The sequence below is a fragment of the Somniosus microcephalus genome, chromosome 17, assembly GCF_052327205.1.
Source record: "Somniosus microcephalus isolate GS21.2 chromosome 17, FLI_Smic_1.0, whole genome shotgun sequence".
In the NCBI taxonomy this organism is placed as follows: Eukaryota; Metazoa; Chordata; class Chondrichthyes; order Squaliformes; family Somniosidae; genus Somniosus; species Somniosus microcephalus.
The window spans coordinates 76,124,076-76,143,868 of NC_141003.1; the positions used below are offsets into that span (position 1 = coordinate 76,124,076).

Below are 19,793 nucleotides of genomic sequence, written 5' to 3' on the forward strand. Positions count from 1 at the left end.
GGGTCTTAAATCTAAACAAAGCAAACTATGTAGGTATGAGGGGCGAGTTGGCTACGGTAGATTGGGAAACTACCTTAAAAGGTATGATGGTAGAAAAGCAATGGCTAGCATTTAAAGAGCTAATACATAATTTACAACAAATATACATTCCTTTAAGGCATAAATACCTCACAGGAAAAGTAGTCCAACCGCGGCTAACAAGAGAAGTTATAGATAGTATTAGATCAAAGGAAGAGGCTTATAATGTTGCCAAAAAGAGTAGTAAGCCTGAGGATTGGGAGGATTTTAGAATTCAGCAAAGGAGGACCAAGAAATTGATAAAGAAAGGGAAAATAGAATATGAGAGTAAACTAGCGAGGGACATAAAAACAGACTGTAAAAGCTTCTATTGGTATATAAAAAGGAAAAGATTAGTAAAAATAAATGTGGGTCCCTTACAGGCTGAGACAGGAGAAATTATAATGGGGAATAAGGAAATGGCAGAGAAATTAAACAAATACTTTTGGCTCGAATTTCCAAGCCCCGTGGAGGCGGGTTTGGAGATGGGAGTGGTGGGAAAATTGCAGAATCGGGGGGGCAGGAACCCATCTCACCCCCAACCCGCCTCCGTGCCAATGTCCCAGGAGGCGGGTATCCGACCTGTGCTGGGAGCCGCCTCCCCGAGGCGGGAAGGGGATTCGTGCCAATTAACTGCCTGTTAACAGGTAGTTAACAGGCAGTTTTTTGCCTAATCCCTATTTTTAGCCCTGAAGTGTGGGCTTCCCGACAGCTCCGAACCAAGCCAAGTTAGCGAGGCGGACCATCGGTCTGAAGGGGTTGGAAGGGTCGAGATGTCCGTTGTGCAGGTGAGTGATGGGTGCATATGTGCAGAGGTAAGTGTGTGAGGTAAGTGTAAAGTGTTTTAATAAGTTTTACTTACCTTTACTTTCTCCTGCAGGCTTCCTTCCTTCAGTTCTTGGGAGTCCCTCAGCTCACCGGCACAGAAAGCAGAATGGCCGCTGAACTGTCAAAAGCTGCAGCCTCTGCCCTCTGGTCTGGAGAGCTCTCTAACTGAGTCTGAGTAGAAGGACTCAAGTTAGAAGACAGATTGTCAGTGTTTGACAGCTTCACAGAGCTGTGAAACGCTGATTTTTCATCTGTCAAAAGCTCTTGACAGAAGAAATGTCAATCGCTGACGTCACCAGTAACCAGGTGTCCCTTAATTGGCCTGCTGAGCCCGCTGGGCTTAACAAGGTCAATCAAGGGAAAATAGCGTGGGTTGGCCACAAGTCGACTACAACCCAAAAAGTGGGAGTCCCACCTCCATCACGTCCCCATTGATAAATTCGAGCCCCTTGTGTCTGTCTTCACAGAAGAAGATGCAAAAAACTTCCCAGAAATAGTGGAGAACCAAGGCTCTAGCGAAAATTAGGAACTGAAAAAAATTAGTATTAGTAAAAAAATAGTACTGGAGGAATTAATAGGACTGAAAGCCAATAAATCACCTAGACCTGATGGCCTACATCCTAGGGTTTTGAAAGAGGTGGCTATAGAGATAGTGGATGCATTGATTGTCATTTTCCAAAATTCTACAGATTCTAGAACAGTTCCCACGAATTGGAAGGTAGCAAATGTAACCCCACTATTTAAGAAAGGAGGGAGAGAGAAAATGGAGAACTACAGACCAGTTAGCCTGACATTCGTAGTAGGGAAAAAGCTAGAATCTATTATTAAGGACATGGTAACAGGGCACTTAGAAAATAATAATAGGATTGGGCAGAGTCAACACGGATTTATGAAAGGGAAATCATGTTTGAGGAATCTGTTAGACTTTTTTGAGGTTGTAACTAGCAGAATAGATAAGGGGGAACCAGTGGATGTGGTGTATTTGGATTTTCAGAAGGTATTCGAAAAGGTGCCACACAAGAGGTTATTAAACAAAATTAGGGTTCATGGGATTGGGGGTAATATACTAGCAAGGATTGAGGATTGGTTAACGGACAGAAAATAGAGAGTAGGAATAAACGGGTCATTTTCGGGTTGGCAGGCTGTAACTAGTGGGGTATCGCAAGGATCAGTGCTTGGGCCTCAGCTATTCACAATCTATATCATTGATTTGGATGAGGGGACCAAATGTAATATATCCAATTTTGCTGATGATACAAAACTCGGTGGGAATGTAAGTTGTGAGCAGGATGCAAGGAGGTTTAAGGGGATATAGACTGGCTAAGTGAGTGGGCAAGAACATGGCAAATGGAATATAATGTGGAGACATGTGAAGTAATCCACTTTGGTAGGAAAAATAGAAAAGCAGAGTGTTTTTTAAATGGTGAGAGATTGGGAAATGTTGGTGTTCAGAGGGACCTGGGTGTCCTTGTACACAAATCACTGGAAGTTAACATGCAGGTACAGCAAGCAATTAGGAAAGCAAATGGTATGTTGGCCTTTATTGCAAGGGGATTTGAGAATAAGAGTAAAGATGTCTTACTGCAATTGTATAGGGCCCTGGTGAGACCACACCAGGAGTATTGTGTACAGTTTTGGTCTCCTTACCTAAGGAAGGATATACTTGCCATAGAGGGAGCGCAACAAAGGTTCACCAGACTGGTTCCTGGGATGGGGGGATTGTCCTATGAAGAAAGATTCTCCACATTATAGGCCTATATTCTCCACATTATAGGCCTATATTCTCTAGAGTTTAGAAGAATGAGAGGTGATCTCATTGAAACATACAAAATTCTTACAGGGCTTGACAGGGTAGATGCAGGGAGGATGTTTCCCCTGGCTGGGGAGTCTAGAACCAGGGGTCACAGTCTCAGAATAAGGGGTCAGCCATTGAGGACTGAGATGAGGAGAAATTTCTTCACTCAGAGGGTGGTGAATCTTTGGAATTCTAGGCTTGACTATTCCAACGCACTCCTGGCTGGTCTCCCACGTTCTACCCCACGTAAACCTGAGGTCATCCAAAACTCAGCTGCCCGTGTCCTAACTCGCACCAAGTCCTGTTCACCCATCACTCCTGTGCTCGCTGACCTATATTGGCTCCCGGTTAAGCAACGCCTCGATTTCAAAATTCTCATCCTTGTTTTCAAATCCTTCCATGGTCTCGCCCCTCCCTATCTCTGTAATCTCCTCCAGCTCCACAATCCTCCGAGATATCTGCGCTCCTCTAATTCTGGCCTCTTGAGCATCCCTGATTATAATTGCTCAACCATTGGTGACCGTGCCTTCTGTTGCCGAGGCCCTAAGCTCTGGAATTCCCTCCCTAAACTTCTCCGCCTCTCTATCTCTCTTTCCTCCTTTAAGACGCTCCTTAAAACCTACCTCTTTGACCAAGCTTTTGGCCATCTGCCCTAATTTCTCCTTATGTGGCTCAGTGTCACATGTTTGTCTTATAACATTCCTGTGCAGCACCTTGGGAGGTTTTACTATGTTAAAGGTGCCAAATAAATGCAAGTTGTTGTTGTTGTTGTAATAGAAACAGAAAACGCTGGAAATACTCAGCAGGTCAGGCAACATCTTTGGAAAGAGAAACAGAGTTAACGCTTCAGGTCCATGACCTAGTTTTGAAGCAGGGTGGAGGAAAATTCCTAGGCTGGAATTTGAAAAGAAGGCAAGGGTAGGCGATTTTGCCACCACTTTCGTAGCTATCCACATTGCCTTCTTCTATTGACTGTTCTTTGCTCATGTCACACTCAACATTGTGCATCTCACTTAAGGCTCGATCCAAATTTAAGCCGTCCATGTTATGAATTGTCATGATCTGGAAGGGTGCTGGAAACAGATTCAATAGTAACTTTCAGAAGGGAATTGGATAAATACTGTACTAAGATTTTACCCCCCCCCCCCCCCCCTTCTGTCCAGAATTTGTTCCTCTCACTAGCGCAACTTGGGAGCTGCCTTGGGGTGTGACATGAATCTTGTCATTCATGTGGAAATGACTTATGAAATGATACTGGGTGGCCTGCTGGTGGCGCTGTCCAGGGAGAGTATAAATACTCGGGCATGGGCCCAGCTTGCTCAGGACATTCTTTAACAGGAACGAGTGAAGGACACAACTTGATCTCCATGTTGTAAAACAGTTGATTAGACCAAGTGCCTAGTAGTTTTCATACGTCAGGGTGTTTGTGATTTTTTTTTAGGCTGTGAAAAATGCTGCTTGGCAGAAGCAAAGACTGCACTAAAACCTAAACATTAATCTGCCCAGAGTCAATCCCTTGCTTTACTGCACAGCAAGATGCAAATTCTAACATGCACCTTAATCACAAGTAGCTGAAAAATTATGAGTTTCATTTGAAAGAGACATATTCCCCAGCTGGGATGTGTTAGCTGCGAACGGTTATTGCAGCGACTTTATTGCCAGCTTCCTCTCGATGGGAATGGCAGTGCGTACATAATTAACTCCCCGTTTTTGGAAAAAATAAAAAATAAAAGGAATTAAAACGTTTCTATTTCTTTTGCAAGGGCTCCAATTCACGTGGGCAGAAGTCACTCCAGACGGTTGTTCTTGCCCCGATTCCCATCCATCATCCTTTGTAAGGACAGGCAATGACAGGCTTGGTGTATTATCTGTGAAGCTACCTGACCCCAGAACATGGTGATCAGCAGGATTAGTGAAGGGTACACTATCCTAGAAATGTGAGTGAGGCGTTTGAGGGAAGGTTATTATTTTATTATGAATTATCTACTTTAAAAAAAAACATTAAGGAAATGTTGCTAAAGGAAAGAGACATTGCTAATTATGGTGGCGTGAGTTTGTTTTAAGTACTTCGAGTTTTATGTGAATGAAAATCTAGGAAGTCATCTGTTTACAGCAATGACATCATTAGCAACATCTGTAGAGCCGACAGCGTTAGCAACATCTGTAGAGCCAACATCTGTAGAGCCAACAACATCGGCAACTACCGCAAGATCACTTTCAGACCACTATACAACATCAACTATGGACATTATAGTCACCTCAGGTGCGTTACTATTTAACGCAGATAATTTTCAGTGGCTACTGAGAAAAACATAACAGAATATTTAGGTAATGTTCAGTGATAATTAATGGAGAGATATTTCCTTAATGTGTTGAATATCAGGTAATTTTAAATGTTAACTATTTTTCATAGCATTCTTCTAGCACTTAATATCGAAACATAATTTGTGTTGCCATGGGTTACCGACACATCTGGTTGGCGGGCTATAAAATGTGAACTCTGCCTTGAAGCAGTTTTAGAGAGGTTCAACCCTGGAGACACGGGCTGTTCCACAATGGAGGTAACCCCTGGAGAGAGACAGACAGAAGCTGTGACCTGGACAGACAACTTAGACAGACATGGCCTTGAGAGGGTGCAGAGGCAATTGACCACAAATGGTCCCAGATACCAGGGCTGGAAGTTAGGAGGAATGGTTAAGGGCGTTGGGCGTTCTTTGGAAAAGAGATTTCAAGGTGACTTAATTGAAGATTTCGAGAAAATGGTTGGGAATTTCCTCGGAGCTGCTCCCACTCCGCCCGTGTAATTTCGTCGGACACCCGGTGTACGCACGTAAATAGGGTTCCCGCTGCACTAACGGAAAAGTCACGGTTGCGGAACGGGAGCAGCTCTAAGGAAATTCCTGGTTTATGAGAGAATGAGCAACGTTGATCCTGTATTTTACTGTGGGAAAAGGTTCAATTACCAGGTTCAAAATTAGGAAGTTAAAGAAAGAAGGGAAGTCGGTGGAACTTTTTTTTTTACACACTAGCCCCTATTTTGCGAGCCGCCACCACCCCCCCCCCCCCGCCCACCCTCCAAGAATTTCTCTTACTCAATTGCACTCTGAGTGCAATTTTAAGGGACACGCAGGTGGAGTGCGTACCATAATCTGCCCATGTGCCCCGGCATTGAGCAGCCTGACCAGCGGACCTTAAAGTAAATGACTACTAACAAATAAAGAAATTAATAAATAAAAACTAGAAATGGTAGTGCAGGCTATGTGTCGGGACTGTAATATGTGGGAGTTTGTGGACAAAGAGACTGTCCTGGATTGCCACATCTGCAGGAAAGCGCTCTGCCTTGAGACCCTCCAGCTCATTGAGCTGGAGTGCGAGTTAGAGACATTCTAACACATTAGGGAGGGAGCGGAATGTCGGATAGTTTTCACCAGAGTATAGTCACACCTCAGAGGAAAGCACAGGTGCAGGAAGAGGAGTGTGTGACTGTCAGTCAGTAGGGTAGGGGTAACCTAGGGAGATAGAGGAGGAGCTCCCGCAGACACTGGTCCTATTCAAGAGGTACAATGTACGTAATATAATAATAGAAAATGCTGCAAGTCAGCAGGTCAGGCAGCATCTGTGGACAAGAAACAGCGTTAACATTTTAGGTCGATGACCTTTCGTCAGAACAGAACACCAGTTCTGACGAAATCGGTGATCTGTAGAGTTCAGGAGAAACATATTCCTCTAAAAAACAAGGACAAACTAACCAATAATGAAATACAATGGATGGATAAAGAGATAAGGGTATAATTGAAAGTAAAGAAGAAGGCATACACTAAGTACATGGACAACAAATTAAGGTTGATGAAAAGAAATACGAAGAGGTTAGGAAAGAAGTTTAAAAAAATTAGAAAAACAAAGCGGAACTGCGAAATTAAATTATCAAGGAATATAAAAGGAAATAGTGAAGTATTCTACAGATACATAAATAACAAAAGTAAAATCAGGATCGGGATAGGACCACGAAGGCATGCACGCAATAAACTCACAGGAAATTACAGCGAAATGACAAAAATAGTTACTTTGCCTCAGTATTTATCAGGGAGCCTAACAAGGTGGGCATGACATTAGAAGAAGAGACCAGAAAAGATATAGAGATATTTAAGATAGAAAAGGGAGAGATAATTGATAAACTAATCGAACTTAGAGAGGTAAAAACCCCTGGTCTGAGGGATTGCATCCATACATATTAAAAGCAGTTAGGGAAGAGATAGCAGAGGCACTATCACATATATATAACAATTCATTAGAAAAAGGAATAGTTCCGGTGGCTAATGTGATTTCTATATTTAAAAAGGAGGATAAATCAAGTCCAGGGAACTATAAACCAGTTAGCTTAATGTCGGTGGTAGGAAAGATAATGGAATCTTTATTCAAAGATGTAATAGAAAAACATCTAGAAACCGGAAATATAATAGAGTAGTCAGCACGGATTTCAAAATGGAAGATCATGCTTGACTAACCGTATTTGATTCTTTGAAGAAGTAACAGGAAGAGTAGACAAGGGTAATTTAGTAGATGTAATATATTTGGATTTTCAAAAGGCCTTCAATAAGGTACCGCTTAGTAGACTCATGACTAAGGTCAGAGCATGTGGAGTCAGGGGACAAGTAGCAGAATGGATAGCAAGCTGGCTACAAAACAGAAAGCAGAGAGTAGGGGTTAAGGGCAGCAACTCAGATTGGCAAAAGGTGGGAAGTGGTGTTCTACAGGGATCGGTGCTGGGACCACTGTTGGTCATGTAGTGTCCGTGTGTAGATAAAGACACTGAAGACAGGAGTTGGTTCATAGGTATTTACTAAGCAAGTCTGGGGGGGGTTTCTAAAGGATATACACAATACACAGGCTTATATAGCCCAAGTGGCAATTACCGGCATTACGCACACCTGGGGCTCTTAAAGGCACATACACCATAATTGCTCTTAAAGGCACATACACCACAATTCCTCCCCTTCTAGCTAACTAGTACATCATATTTTAAGTAATTATTAATTACATGTTATATGCAAAATAATATACATTGCTGTATTAATTAATTATAAGTTAGTCTCTCAGGAGGCTTCCTGACTCGGTCCGGATAATGCCTCGGGGGTGTAGTAGTTTCTGGTGGTGTAGTAGGTTCTTCTGGCAAGGCTGATTCGGCTTGAAGGCCAGTGTCGGGTTCATCGGGCTCCAGTATCACCGGATCGGAGGTAGATATGGGTATCTCTACTTCATCGTTAGATGTATAGAGTGGTGGTGTAGGTTGTCCCTTTTCGGATGACTTGATGATTTGGTCAGCATGGCGCCTTATTATGCTGTCTCCGATGTCCACGGTATACATCAGTGGTCCTAATCGTGTGCAGGTAGTTCCAGGCTGCCATTTCTCGGTACGGTAGTCCCGGGCCAAAACCGGTTGGCCTATCTGGAAGGCCCTAGTTGGCCTTTCATTCATGCCCTGAAACTGTCGGTTCTCCACGTCCCTTCGGATGTTGGGCTTGACCAAATCCAGCCGGCATCTTAGGTTTCTATTGTAGAACATCATGGCGGGAGTTTGGTTAGTAACCATATGCGTTGCATTCCTATATGCAAATAAGAAGTTATCCACCTTGTGCTGAAGTTTTATGTCTTCATTACCCATGGCCTTGATGGCCTTCTTGAAGGTCTGGACAAACCTTTCAGCCAATCCATTGGTGGCGGGATGGTATGGGGCGAACGTGTAGTGCTTTACCCCATTGTTCTTTAAGAACTTTCTTAATTCTTCGGACACAAATTGCGGTCCATTATCAGAACATATCTGCTCCGGCAGCCCATTCCTGGCAAATATGGTCCTTAATACTGTGATGGTTTTTTCCGTGGTGGTGGAGGACATCTTTATTACCTCCGGCCACTTGGAGTGTGCATCAACTGTGATTAAGAACATTGAGTCCATAAATGGACCAGCAAAGTCGATGTGCACCCTTTGCCAGGGAGATGAGGGCCACTCCCATGGATGTAGAGGGGCCTGTGGCGGAGCATTTTGGACCTTCTGGCATCCTAGGCAGCTCTTGGTCATGTCTTCGATGTCTCCATCGATACCTGGCCACCATACAAACGCCCTAGCTAGGTTCTTCATTTTCACTCCACCCAGATGCCCCTCGTGAAGCTCCTTTAGCACTTTATCCTGGAGTTTGGGTGGAATCACCACTCTGGATCCACACATCAAGGTTCCTCGGCACACTGACAGCTGTTCTCTTCTTTGCGAGAATGCTGGCAACAGTGGTTCGCCATGTGCTGGCCATCCCTTCACTGTTAAATCGTAGACCCGTGAGAGAGTAGGGTCATTTCTTGTCTCCCTTTCAATGGCAGAATTTGTCACCGGTAGACATTCCACTATGGTAGAGTGGAATATCTCTACTGGGTCTACTGTAGGTGCCTCTTCTATCGTTGGCAACGGTAGGCGTGATAAACCGTCAGCATTCCCATGCTGTTTTGACCCTTTGTATTCAATGTTGTATTGGTGTGCCCCTAGAAAAAGGGACCACCTCTGTAGTCTTTGTGCCGTCATAATGGGGACACCTTTTTTAGGGTTGAATATGGAGATGAGGGGTTGATGGTCAGTCAGCAAGGTAAATTTTTGTCCGTGTAGGTAATGGTTGAATTTCTTCACTCCCCATACCAGGCTGAGTGCTTCCCTGTCTATCTGGGCATAGTTACGCTCAGCTGAGTTCAATGAGCGTGACGCAAAAGCTATCGGCCGTTCCGAGCCATCAGGGAATCTATGGGACAATACCGCTCCTATGCCGTAAGGGGATGCATCGCATGCCAGTCTGATTGGTATTGATGGGTTGTAATGAGCCAAAATTTTCTCGGATGTGATTAAGTCTTTACATTTATGGAAGGCACGTTTACAGTCTTCGTTCCATTTCCAAATCACTCCTGTCTGTAGAAGATCATTAAGAGGGTGTAGAATAGTTGATAAGTTCGGTAAAAATTTATGATAGTAATTTATTAATCCCAGGAATGACCTTAATTGTGAAACATTTTCAGGTGCTGGGGCTTTTATAACTGCTTCAATTTTTTCAGGTGACTTATGCAACCCTTCCTTATTAATTATGTGGCCACAATATGATATCTGATTTTGGAAAAATTCGCACTTGGGGCGATTTGCTCGTAGGCCCCGTTCTTTCAGCCTAGTGAGCACCTGCTCCAAATTGGCAAGGTGCTCGTTGTCGTTTTCTCCTGTTATAAGGGTGTCGTCTAGGTAGCATTGAGTCCCCGGAATCCCTTGCAGGACTTGCTCCATAGCTCTTTGCCAGATAGCTGGAGCTGATGCTATTCCAAAAACCAGTCGATTGTACTGGTACAGGCCTTTGTGTGTGTTTATTGTGAGATACTTTTTAGAGGTCTCCTCAACCTCCATCTGTAGATATGCCTGTGCCAAGTCAATTTTTGTGAAACGTTTCCCTCCGGATAGTGAGGCGAAAATATCTTCTATCCTCGGAAGAGGATATTGTACCATGTGAAGGACCGGGTTTACAGTCACCTTAAAGTCCCCACAGATGCGAATTTTTTTCTGTTCCTCAGAGTTATTTTTCAATGTTTTTTCATGACTGGAACGATGGGTGTTGCCCATTCGCTCCAATCTATTTTGGATAATACGCCTGCCTTTTCCAAATTCTTCAGCTCTGCCTCGACTGCCGGACGTATTGCGTATGGCACCGGTCTTGCCTTAAAAAATTTTGGAATTGCTGTATCTTCCACTTTTATTGAGGCGGTGATGCCTTTCAAGGTTCCTAGTTTCTCTTGAAACACTTCTTTGGCGTTGGCCAAGATGTCTTTTAATCGTTCAGGTATGATGTCATCATTGTTTTTTTCCTTACTGGTCACCGTCAGTGCCTGAATGGAGTGCCAGTCTAAACGTATCTTCCTTATCCATTCACGTCCCAACAACGGTGGACCACCATCTTGTAGAATGTATAAATACAACTTTTGTATTTCTTTGCCGTTGTATACCACAGGCACCCTTATTTTTCCTTTGGGGTAGACTTTCTGCCCCGTATATGTTTTTAAGATAATGGATGTGTCTTTTAGAGGTATATGCGAAAATAGCCTCTCGTAATCTCGTCGATTTATTACGGTTAGAGCTGATCCTGTATCTAGCTCCATTTTAACTGGGGACCCTGCTATTGTGAGGGTAACCCAAATGGTTTGGTAATCCTCTTTGGCAAGTACATTATGTAATTTGAGACAGCTTAGTCTCTTGTTTCCGGAGTCGCTATCGCTATTCTGGTCTTCGGAGCTATTGTCCGTCATCATTTGTACCTTCCTGTACTTTTCTTTATTGATTTTTTGTTTTCTGTCAGTGGATTTATTTTGTCCAGATTGGCATACCCGTGCAATGTGTCCAATCTTACCACATTGCCTGCATGCTTTGCCCTTGAACCAGCAGTCCCTCTGGTTATGGGTGGATTTGCCGCAGCGATAACATCTTCCGAACTCCTGTGTCATTTTATGGGTGCCGAAGTCCTGTGTCTCTTGTTGTATTTCTGCAGCTCCTTTTGCTGCTGCTTCGTATGATACAGCCATACTGAAAGCTTTGTCCAATGTTAAATCTTTTTCAGAAAGCAGTCTCTTTTGTGTTCCTTCACTTAAGAGACCGCAAACAAATTTGTCTCGAAGATAATCCGATAGTCCTGCTCCGAATTGGCAGTACTTTGATAGCTTTCTTAATTCGGTTAGGTAATCAGCGTTACTTTCATTCTTGTGTTGATTTCTCTTGAAGAACTTGAATCGTTCCGCTATCAGCAGCGGTGTTGGGTTTAAATGCTCCTGCAGGGTATCAACAATTTCTTTAAAAGTCTTGTCCTTTGGTTTGGCTGGAGTGATTAAATTTCGTAACAGCCCGTATGTCTTCGCGCCCATTAAGTTCAGAAGTACTGAAGCTTTTTTTTCATCTGTTATTCCATTTGCAGTGCAATAAACCTCTACTCTTTCCACGTATGTGGTCCAATCTTCTATTTCGCCATCAAAAGCCTCAATATTACCAGATTTAGGCATTTCAGAAAAGATATGGCGCTTCCCGTGCTTTTTTTTTTCTCTTTGTAGCAACGATATGGCGCTTCCCGCGCTTTCCCGCCGCTGCTACCGATAACAACGCTGTTTTACTGTGGTTTCCGTTTATTCACTGTTGGAGACTCGTTCACGACGGAGGTCTAAACGCTGACCTGCTTGCCGCGCCGGCCGTCTCTCGAGTGCACCCTCCCAGTCCGTTATTGCTTGCCTCCGATTTCGCTGCCTGTCTCAGCTGTAGAGCCCGCCGCTGGAGCTCCAGCCTGACGCCCAGGAAGGATTAGCGCAGTACCTGTCACCAGCTTGGCCAGCTGGTGAAACCACAGTTTCTCTTACTTCCTTGAGTCTTCTGGACGCTGGAGGAATCGATGTCCTTGAGGTGCTGCCGAATTGCAGGTAAGTCCGTTTCCACTTCGTCGCCACTGTAGTGTCCGTGTGTAGATAAAGACACTGAAGACAGGAGTTGGTTCATAGGTATTTACTAAGCAAGTCTGGGGGGGGTTTCTAAAGGATATACATAATACACAGGCTTATATAGCCCAAGTGGCAATTACCGGCATTACGCACACCTGGGGCTCTTAAAGGCACATACACCATAATTGCTCTTAAAGGCACATACACCACAGGTCACAATTTACATTAATGATTTGGACTGGGGGATCAGGAGTACAATTTCTAAATTTGCAAACAACACCACATTGGGGGATGTAGTTAATACAGAGGAAGAATGCAACAAAATACAAGAAGACATTAATAAACTTGCAGAATGGATGTTTAATTGGCAAATTAATTTTAAAATAGGTAAGTGTGAGGTGGTAGGAAGAATATGGAGGCCACATACTGCTGGATAATAAGAGTCTAAATAGGGTCGAGGAGCAAAGGGATCTAGGGGTACAGATACACAAATCACTTAAAGTAGCAACGCAGGTAATAGCACCATAAAAAAAGCAAATCAAACACAGGGGTTCATTTCTAGAGGGATAGAATTGTAAAGCAGGGAAGTCATGTTAAACTTGTATAGAACCTTGGTTAGACCACACCTGGAGTACTGGGCACAGTTCTAGTCTCCATATTATAAAAAGGATATAGAGGCACTGGTGAAGGTGCATATAAGATTCACAAGGATGACATCAGAACAGAGAGGTATAACTATCAGGAAAGACTGAACAGGTTGGGACTCTTTTCTCTAGAAAAGAGAAGGTGCAAGATGACCTAATAGATGTCTTTCAGATAATTAAAGGGTTTGATAGGATAGACGTAGATAAAATGTTTCCACTTATGGAGAGACCAAAACTAGAGGCCATAACTATTAGATAGTCACTAATAAATCCAATAGGGAGTTCAGGAGAAACTTCTTTACCCAGAGAGTGCCAAGAACATGTAACGTGCTACTACATAGAGTAATTGAGGCAAATAGCATAGATGTATTTAAGGGGAAGCTAGATAAGCACATGAGGGAGAAAGGAAAAGAAAGGTATACTGATAGGGTTAGTGAAGAGGAGTGGGAGGAGGCTCGTGTGGAGCATAAACGTCAGCATAGACCAGTTGGGCTAAATGGCCTGTTTCTGTGCTGTAGACCCAATGTAACTCGATGTAAAGGGACCGTTGCTGGGTGCTCCCAAAAGCAGCCCCAAAACCTTTTCCAAGTTTTAACACTGCGCCCATCCATACTTCCCACCCTCCAGGACTTTCTCTTACTCAAGTGAGTATAGGCATCGAAACTGAACAAAATTCTATCTGAATCTGCCCAGGATCATTTCCTCACATTGTTGAAAGGGGAGTCTCATCCTGTGCATTCAAGGCAGAGTTCTGTTTTGAAGGGAAAAAGCCTTCCTGAAGGCGACAGCATGGGCTCGCTTTAAATATTTTCTATTTTATTATGTGGCGGAAACTTTAGGAAGTCATTTATCACCAGCCTTGACAACATTAACAACAGCACCAGTAGAGTCAACAATACTGACCGCTACAACGAGGTCACTTTCAGGCCGCAGTCGAACATCCTCCGTCCCTCCAGTCATTACGGACACCCCAGGTTTGTTGCTAATAACTGCAGGCACAACCTCGAAAATGAAATGTTATTGAAGATTTCATGGAAAGTATTTTCCTAACTGTGTAAATATCGGTTTCGCTTAAATATTGCCCATTTATATATTAATTAAAATGTAGGACTGGGACCCTTAGCTACAACATGGACAGCAGTAAGGCCATCAACGTCAAGTGCCTCGACAGCTGAAACAGAATTTCCAGCAGCAGTACTCTCAGGCAGCACTCAGAGAGCCGCAGCTGAAACGACAGTCACTTATAGTACTAACGGTACTACAGGTCAGTGGATGTCAGAACGCGTAAGACTTTTCATGCTTCTTATGGTAGTCTGGGTGGGCTAGGATTTCCGATGGTAATCCCGATGCTTATCCGATCATTTTGATAGGTTACCATCGGCAGTACGATCGGTAAAGCTAGACCGGTAAATCCTACCGTATGTCGCTACAGCATAATACAAAGAACATTGGAGCACCGTGCTAAGTACCTCTTATTTTCCTGATGTACAGTATTTGTAACAGTGTAAACCTAAGCTAGCCCTCTTGCTCATATAACACCACTAATTACTTTTCTAACTCTGTAACAGCTAGCTAATTGTAAACGTTCTCCGTCTTATATTAACGCCAACTTAGGAACGGAACCAATAACCACCAGGAAAGCACTGGCAGAAACAACAGTAAAATCATCAACAGCATCAGAAACAGCTTCTGGCGTTAACTCCACTATTGGTGCCAATCAGTCAGGTAGAGCCTTAACATTTTCCTACCAGAGTTGCTTGAGCTTTTGGAGGTGCAAAGAGTTCCGTAAATTCGGGATTATAATTCATTCCACAACTTTTTATGGTTTGGTTTAGTGATTCTTTTTTAAAACAAAACTACTTTCCCCGGTCTGTGCTGAGGAAGCTATCAGTGTGACAATCAGTCCTGGTGCCCTTGGACAAGGGAAGGGGAAAAATAATTAGCCAGGTCTCCCACTCCCGATCACTAGCCGGTGACTCCTGCTGAAAAGTGCATGGACATTGACATGAATCAGTCATTCATGAAAGAAAGACTTATGAAATAATACTGAGCAGCCTGCGGGTGGCACTGTCCAGGGAGAGTATAAATAGAAACATAGAAACTAGGAGCAGGAGTAGGCCATTCGGCCCTTCGAGCCTGCTCCGCCATTCAACGAGATCATGGCTGATCATCCAAACCCTAGCACCCGGTCCCTACACCAACAGCCATCCCACCCAAACCCTATCCCCGTAACCCCGTAACCCCAAATACTCTGGCACGGGCCCAGCTTGCACAGGACATTCTTAACAGGAACTAGTGAAGGACACAACTAGATCTCCATGTTGTAAAACAGTTGATTAAAGCTTTGTTTAACGCTTAGACCAAGTGCCTAGTAGTTTTCTTACGTCAGATATCATGTGAGGACAGGATCAGGCTGGGCTCTGGTGCACCCAGCATCACCACTGTCAAATACGCTTTTGACGTTCAGTGTCTAGGCTCAGGCATGAAGAATGGCTACTTGCGTGAGGTACAAAAGAGTGATTTGTGCCCTTAAATCATACCCCAGTCAGCACCTTCAAGAGAGGATGGGATGAAAATTGGAGGTTAAATACCAAGGATGTGTGTATATAGCATCCATGGTGTGGAGATGCCGGTGTTGGACTGGGATGGACAAATGTAAGAAATCACACAACACCAGGTTATAGTCCAACAGCTTTATTTGAAATCACAAGCTTTCGGAATGCTGCTCCTTCGTCAGGTGAAGTGGAGAGATGCATAAAAACACAGCTTATATAGTCAGAGAATAATGTCAGATGTTTACAGGTAATCTTTCTAACTGCCATTTATCACACCTCGGCAGAGAGATAATCACAGCAATCAAAGGTGTAAATGGTGTCCAAACAGGTCAGTCAGGAAAACATTACATCAAAGAACAATGAGGTGGGGTCACAAGGGGTCAAATGTTGCAGATGCTGGGGTCTGTATGAAAAACAAAAAAAACAGACAAAAAACATTTTTTTTGCTGGAAACCACAGCCGGTCTGGCCGCATCTGTGTGGAGAGAACAAGCCAACGATGACTCGAGTCTGGATGACCCTACGTCAGGTGGGGTTACATGTAGCGTGACATGAACCCAAGATCCCGGTTGAGGCCATCCTCATGGGTGCAGAACTTGGCTATCAGTTTCTGCTCGACGATATTGCGTTGTCGTTTGTCTCGAAGGCTGCCTTGGAGAATGCTTACCCGAAGATCGGAGGCTGAATGTCCTTGACTGCTGAAGTGTTCCCCGACTGGGAGGGAACACTCCTGCCTGGCGATTGTTGTGCGGTGTCCGTTCATCCATTGTCGCAGTGTCTGCATGGTCTCGCCGATGTACCATGCTCCGGGGCATCCTTTCCTGCAACGTATGAGGTAGACAACATTGGCCGAGTCACATGAGTATGTACCATGTACCTGGTGGGTGGTGTCCTCACGTGTGATGATGGTATCTGTGTTGATGACCTGGCATGTCTTGCAGAGGTTGCTGTGGCAGGGTTGTGTGGTGTCGTGGTCGCTGTTCTCCTGAAAGCTGGGTAATGTGCTGCGAACGATGGTCTGTTTGAGGTTAGGCGGCTGTTTGAAGGCGAGTAGTGGAGGCGTGGGGATGGCCTTAGCGAGGTGTTCGTCGTCATCGATGACATGTTGAAGGCTGTGAAGAACATGGCGTAGTTTCTCCACTCCGGGGAAGTACTGGACGACGAAGGGTACTCTGTTGGTTGTGTCCCGTGTTTGTCTTCTGAGGAGGTCTATGCGATTTTTCGCTGTGGCCCGTCGGAACTGTCGATCGACGAGTCGAGCGTCATATCCCGTTCTTACGAGGGCGTCTTTCAGCGTCTGTAGGTGTCCATCACGTTCCTCCTCCTCTGAGCAGATCCTGTGTATTCGCAGGGCTTGTCCATAGGGGATGGCTTCTTTAACGTGTACCTGTTACCTGTAAACATCTGACATTATTCTCTGACTATATAAGCTGTGTTTTTATGCATCTCTCCACTTCACCTGACGAAGGAGCAGCGCTCCGAAAGCTTGTGATTTCAAATAAAGCTGTTGGACTATAACCTGGTGTTGTGTGATTTCTTACATTTGTATATAGCATGAGAGGTGACTAGCAACGTTCATATAACCAAGTCCAGATTGGTGAGCCAGTGGGTAGCTTCGGAAGTGACCTATGTCTGAAATGGCGCCGGGGAACAATCAAAGCGGGCACTAATTTACAATCTGGTCTGTAGTTTGCGACTGATGTCCTCAGTCACATTGTGCGTGGTCTCTCGTCCACCAGAAGTGTAATGACCAGGTCTGCCACGCAATGTTCTGAGATTCCAGGGTAGGTTGAAGCCTGGGAGTTCTACTGTGGGGTTAGCAAACGGGACATTCGCATTGTCCCAGAACTCGTTCCAGTGTGCCACAGGGTTAAACGAGGATGCTTTAAGAGCATTAACTCAATCACCTTCACATCGTGTTCCTGTTACGTGTTATGGATTAACACAACGAATGTCTTCGAAAGACATCGGTCACGAATTTAATTCAGGGTGGGTTTGGCGGCTGTTCAGCGAAAATCGGAAAAACTGCCGGCAGGATGCGATCCCGCCTCCGTCCCGCCCCCACGCAACTTTCGCATGTGTCAGGTCACCTGCTCCCAAACTGACCCGAAATCAAACGGCGGGGAAGGCACTTAAGGCAGTTAACAGCTTGTTAACTGCCTTTCTAATCCTATTTTAATAGGGGTTTCCGATTTTGGTGCCTTTTTCCGTGTTTCCCATCTTTGGAGAAACACGCCAGCTGCAATGAGTCGGGTTTCTCGAGGTCATGAGTTGTTGTCACTTGCTGCAACATGACTGACATTCAAATGCCACAACTTTGTTCTTTGATGTTTTGGCAAAGATTTACTGAACTTGTGAGTGTTCAAGCTAAGAGCCATCTGCAGTGTCACCTGTTTGGAATATCCTCAGGCCACTTTGACTGTGCGCTTGCAAGCTTCTTTCCTCAACTCAAATCTATGGCAATGGTATGGGAACCATTTACACCCTCTCATCCCGGTTGTCAGATTCTGAGGAAGAGCAGCCGTGGCAGCAGCACAACCAGCCACAACAGCAGCACCAGTACCAGGAGCGCCAACCTCCTCCTCACCCACCTGATGCTGCACAGGGCAGAGGGCTGCACGTCGCCGCAGGAGATACCCCCAACACAGGGTTTACAGGCAGAGGATCAGCTTTCTCAGCATGACTGAGCAGCAGTGCCAAAGGAGGCTGAGACTTTCGAGAGACATAGTCGCTGACATCTGCGCAATGCTGCACCAACACCTGGAGCCCAGAGGAGCGTGTGGACACTCCTTATCAGTGGCTGTCAAAGTTACCACCGCAATAAACTTCCTTGCTTCAGGCTCCTTCCAGGAATCAGCTGCAGACATCAGCGGCATCTCCCAGTCGGCCGCACACACCTGCATCATGCAGGTCACCGATGCCCTCTTTGAAAAGTCGCACAATTTAATCCACTTCTCCTCAGATGGCCCAAGTGTGACCACGCGTGCGGTTGGGTTTGCAAATATGGCAGGCTTGCCAATGGTGCAGGGCGTCACAGACTGCACACAGGTAGCCATTAGAGCCCACTGTCACAACCCAGCTGTATTTGTTAACCGCAAGGGATTCCACTCCCTGAACATCCAGCTGGTGTGTAACCACAGGAACATCATAATGCATGTTTGCGCAAAGTACCCTGGCAGTTGCCATGACTGCTTCATCCTGCGCCAATCTACTGTGCCTCAGCTCTTCCATCCGCCAACCCAACTTTCCAGATGGCTAGTTGGCGACAAGGACTATCCCCTGAAAAAGTGGCTCATGACACCGATGAGGAGGCCATCAAACGAAACTGAGGAGCGGTACAATGTGAGCCACATTTCCACCAGAAGCATCATAGAGCTTGCTCAAAATGCACTTCCGATGCCTGGACAGATCTGGTGGAGCCCTGCAGTATGCACCAGCCAGGGTCTCCAGAATCATCGTGGTCTGCTGTGCCCTGCACAACATCGCATGGCAGAGTGGCTTACCGCTGCCGGACGAACAAGTGGCTCAGCGCACAGCCTCCTCAGAAGAAGAGGAGGAGGACGAGGATGAGGACAAGGAGCCACGCCTTGCGGGTCTGGATGTGGCCAATGCAGCAGCACGCGACCACATTGCTGGCTGTCGGGCAAGGGATGCACTCATCCATGCTAGATTCGCGTAAGCTTATGCTTCAAACACAGGCGGCTGGCAGATGGAGATGAATATAAGGTCGAGATTCTTAACACACCATACATTATCTGTCCAATAAACGATGCTTTCACAACCATCATTATAAATGGAATTAGTCCCTTACTGTGCAACTTCCATTTCCCACAACACATAGACCAGTACCTCAACTGTTTGCCATCACTTTTGTTTAATGATATCACAAAAGGAGGACACTCGATACTTTACAGCACAATATAACACCTAAGTGACTACCCTTGTGACTGTTTGTGTGTTAACTTCCTCTTGCGTGTGCTTCTACGTGGTGCTTCCCGTATGGCTTCAGCAGATGTAGAGGCACCTTGCTCACTTTGATGTTGCGCCTGCCTAGACACCTTTGGCGGGCGTCCTCTGGGTTTGGAAGCCTGGGAGGGCTCCTCCACAGTCTGCTCTTCCAGTGGCTGTGCAGGGGCTGAGACGGCCATCTCAGTTTGGTGCGGAATGTGGGGCTCTGACCGAGGGCTCCGCAGTGGCATGGTTGTGTGAGCGCTTGGAGAGGAGCCCACACTTCCTTGTTGCCTGCCACCAACATCCCTCTCATGGGTCAGCCGCACTTCAGTGCTAGCAAGTGGCTGGACAGCACCTTGTTGCACATCAGGGGGGCCATGAGGACCTGTTTCTGTGCTGAAAGTCCTCATAACAAGGACGTCCATGAAGTTATGGTGTCTCTTCTCAATAGATGCCCATCTCTCCTCCATAGCAGACA

The 19,793-nt window shown here is 45.2% G+C and overlaps 1 protein-coding gene across 2 annotated transcripts in view; it reads left to right on the top strand.

The window, feature by feature from the left end:
• LOC147105865 (uncharacterized) overlaps window positions 1–19,793 on the top strand; it is a 155,531-nt gene that overhangs the window by 108,099 nt on the left and 27,639 nt on the right. Inside the window, exons 6-9 of one of the 2 annotated variants that reach the window (XM_086010689.1) lie at window positions 4,794–4,943; window positions 13,650–13,784; window positions 13,919–14,074; window positions 14,425–14,535. In XM_086010689.1, coding sequence (XP_085866815.1) covers window positions 4,794–4,943; window positions 13,650–13,784; window positions 13,919–14,074; window positions 14,425–14,535 — 552 coding nt within the window. The remainder of the gene's footprint in view (window positions 1–4,793; window positions 4,944–13,649; window positions 13,785–13,918; window positions 14,075–14,424; window positions 14,536–19,793) is intronic. The other variant, XM_086010690.1, reaches the window with a different exon arrangement.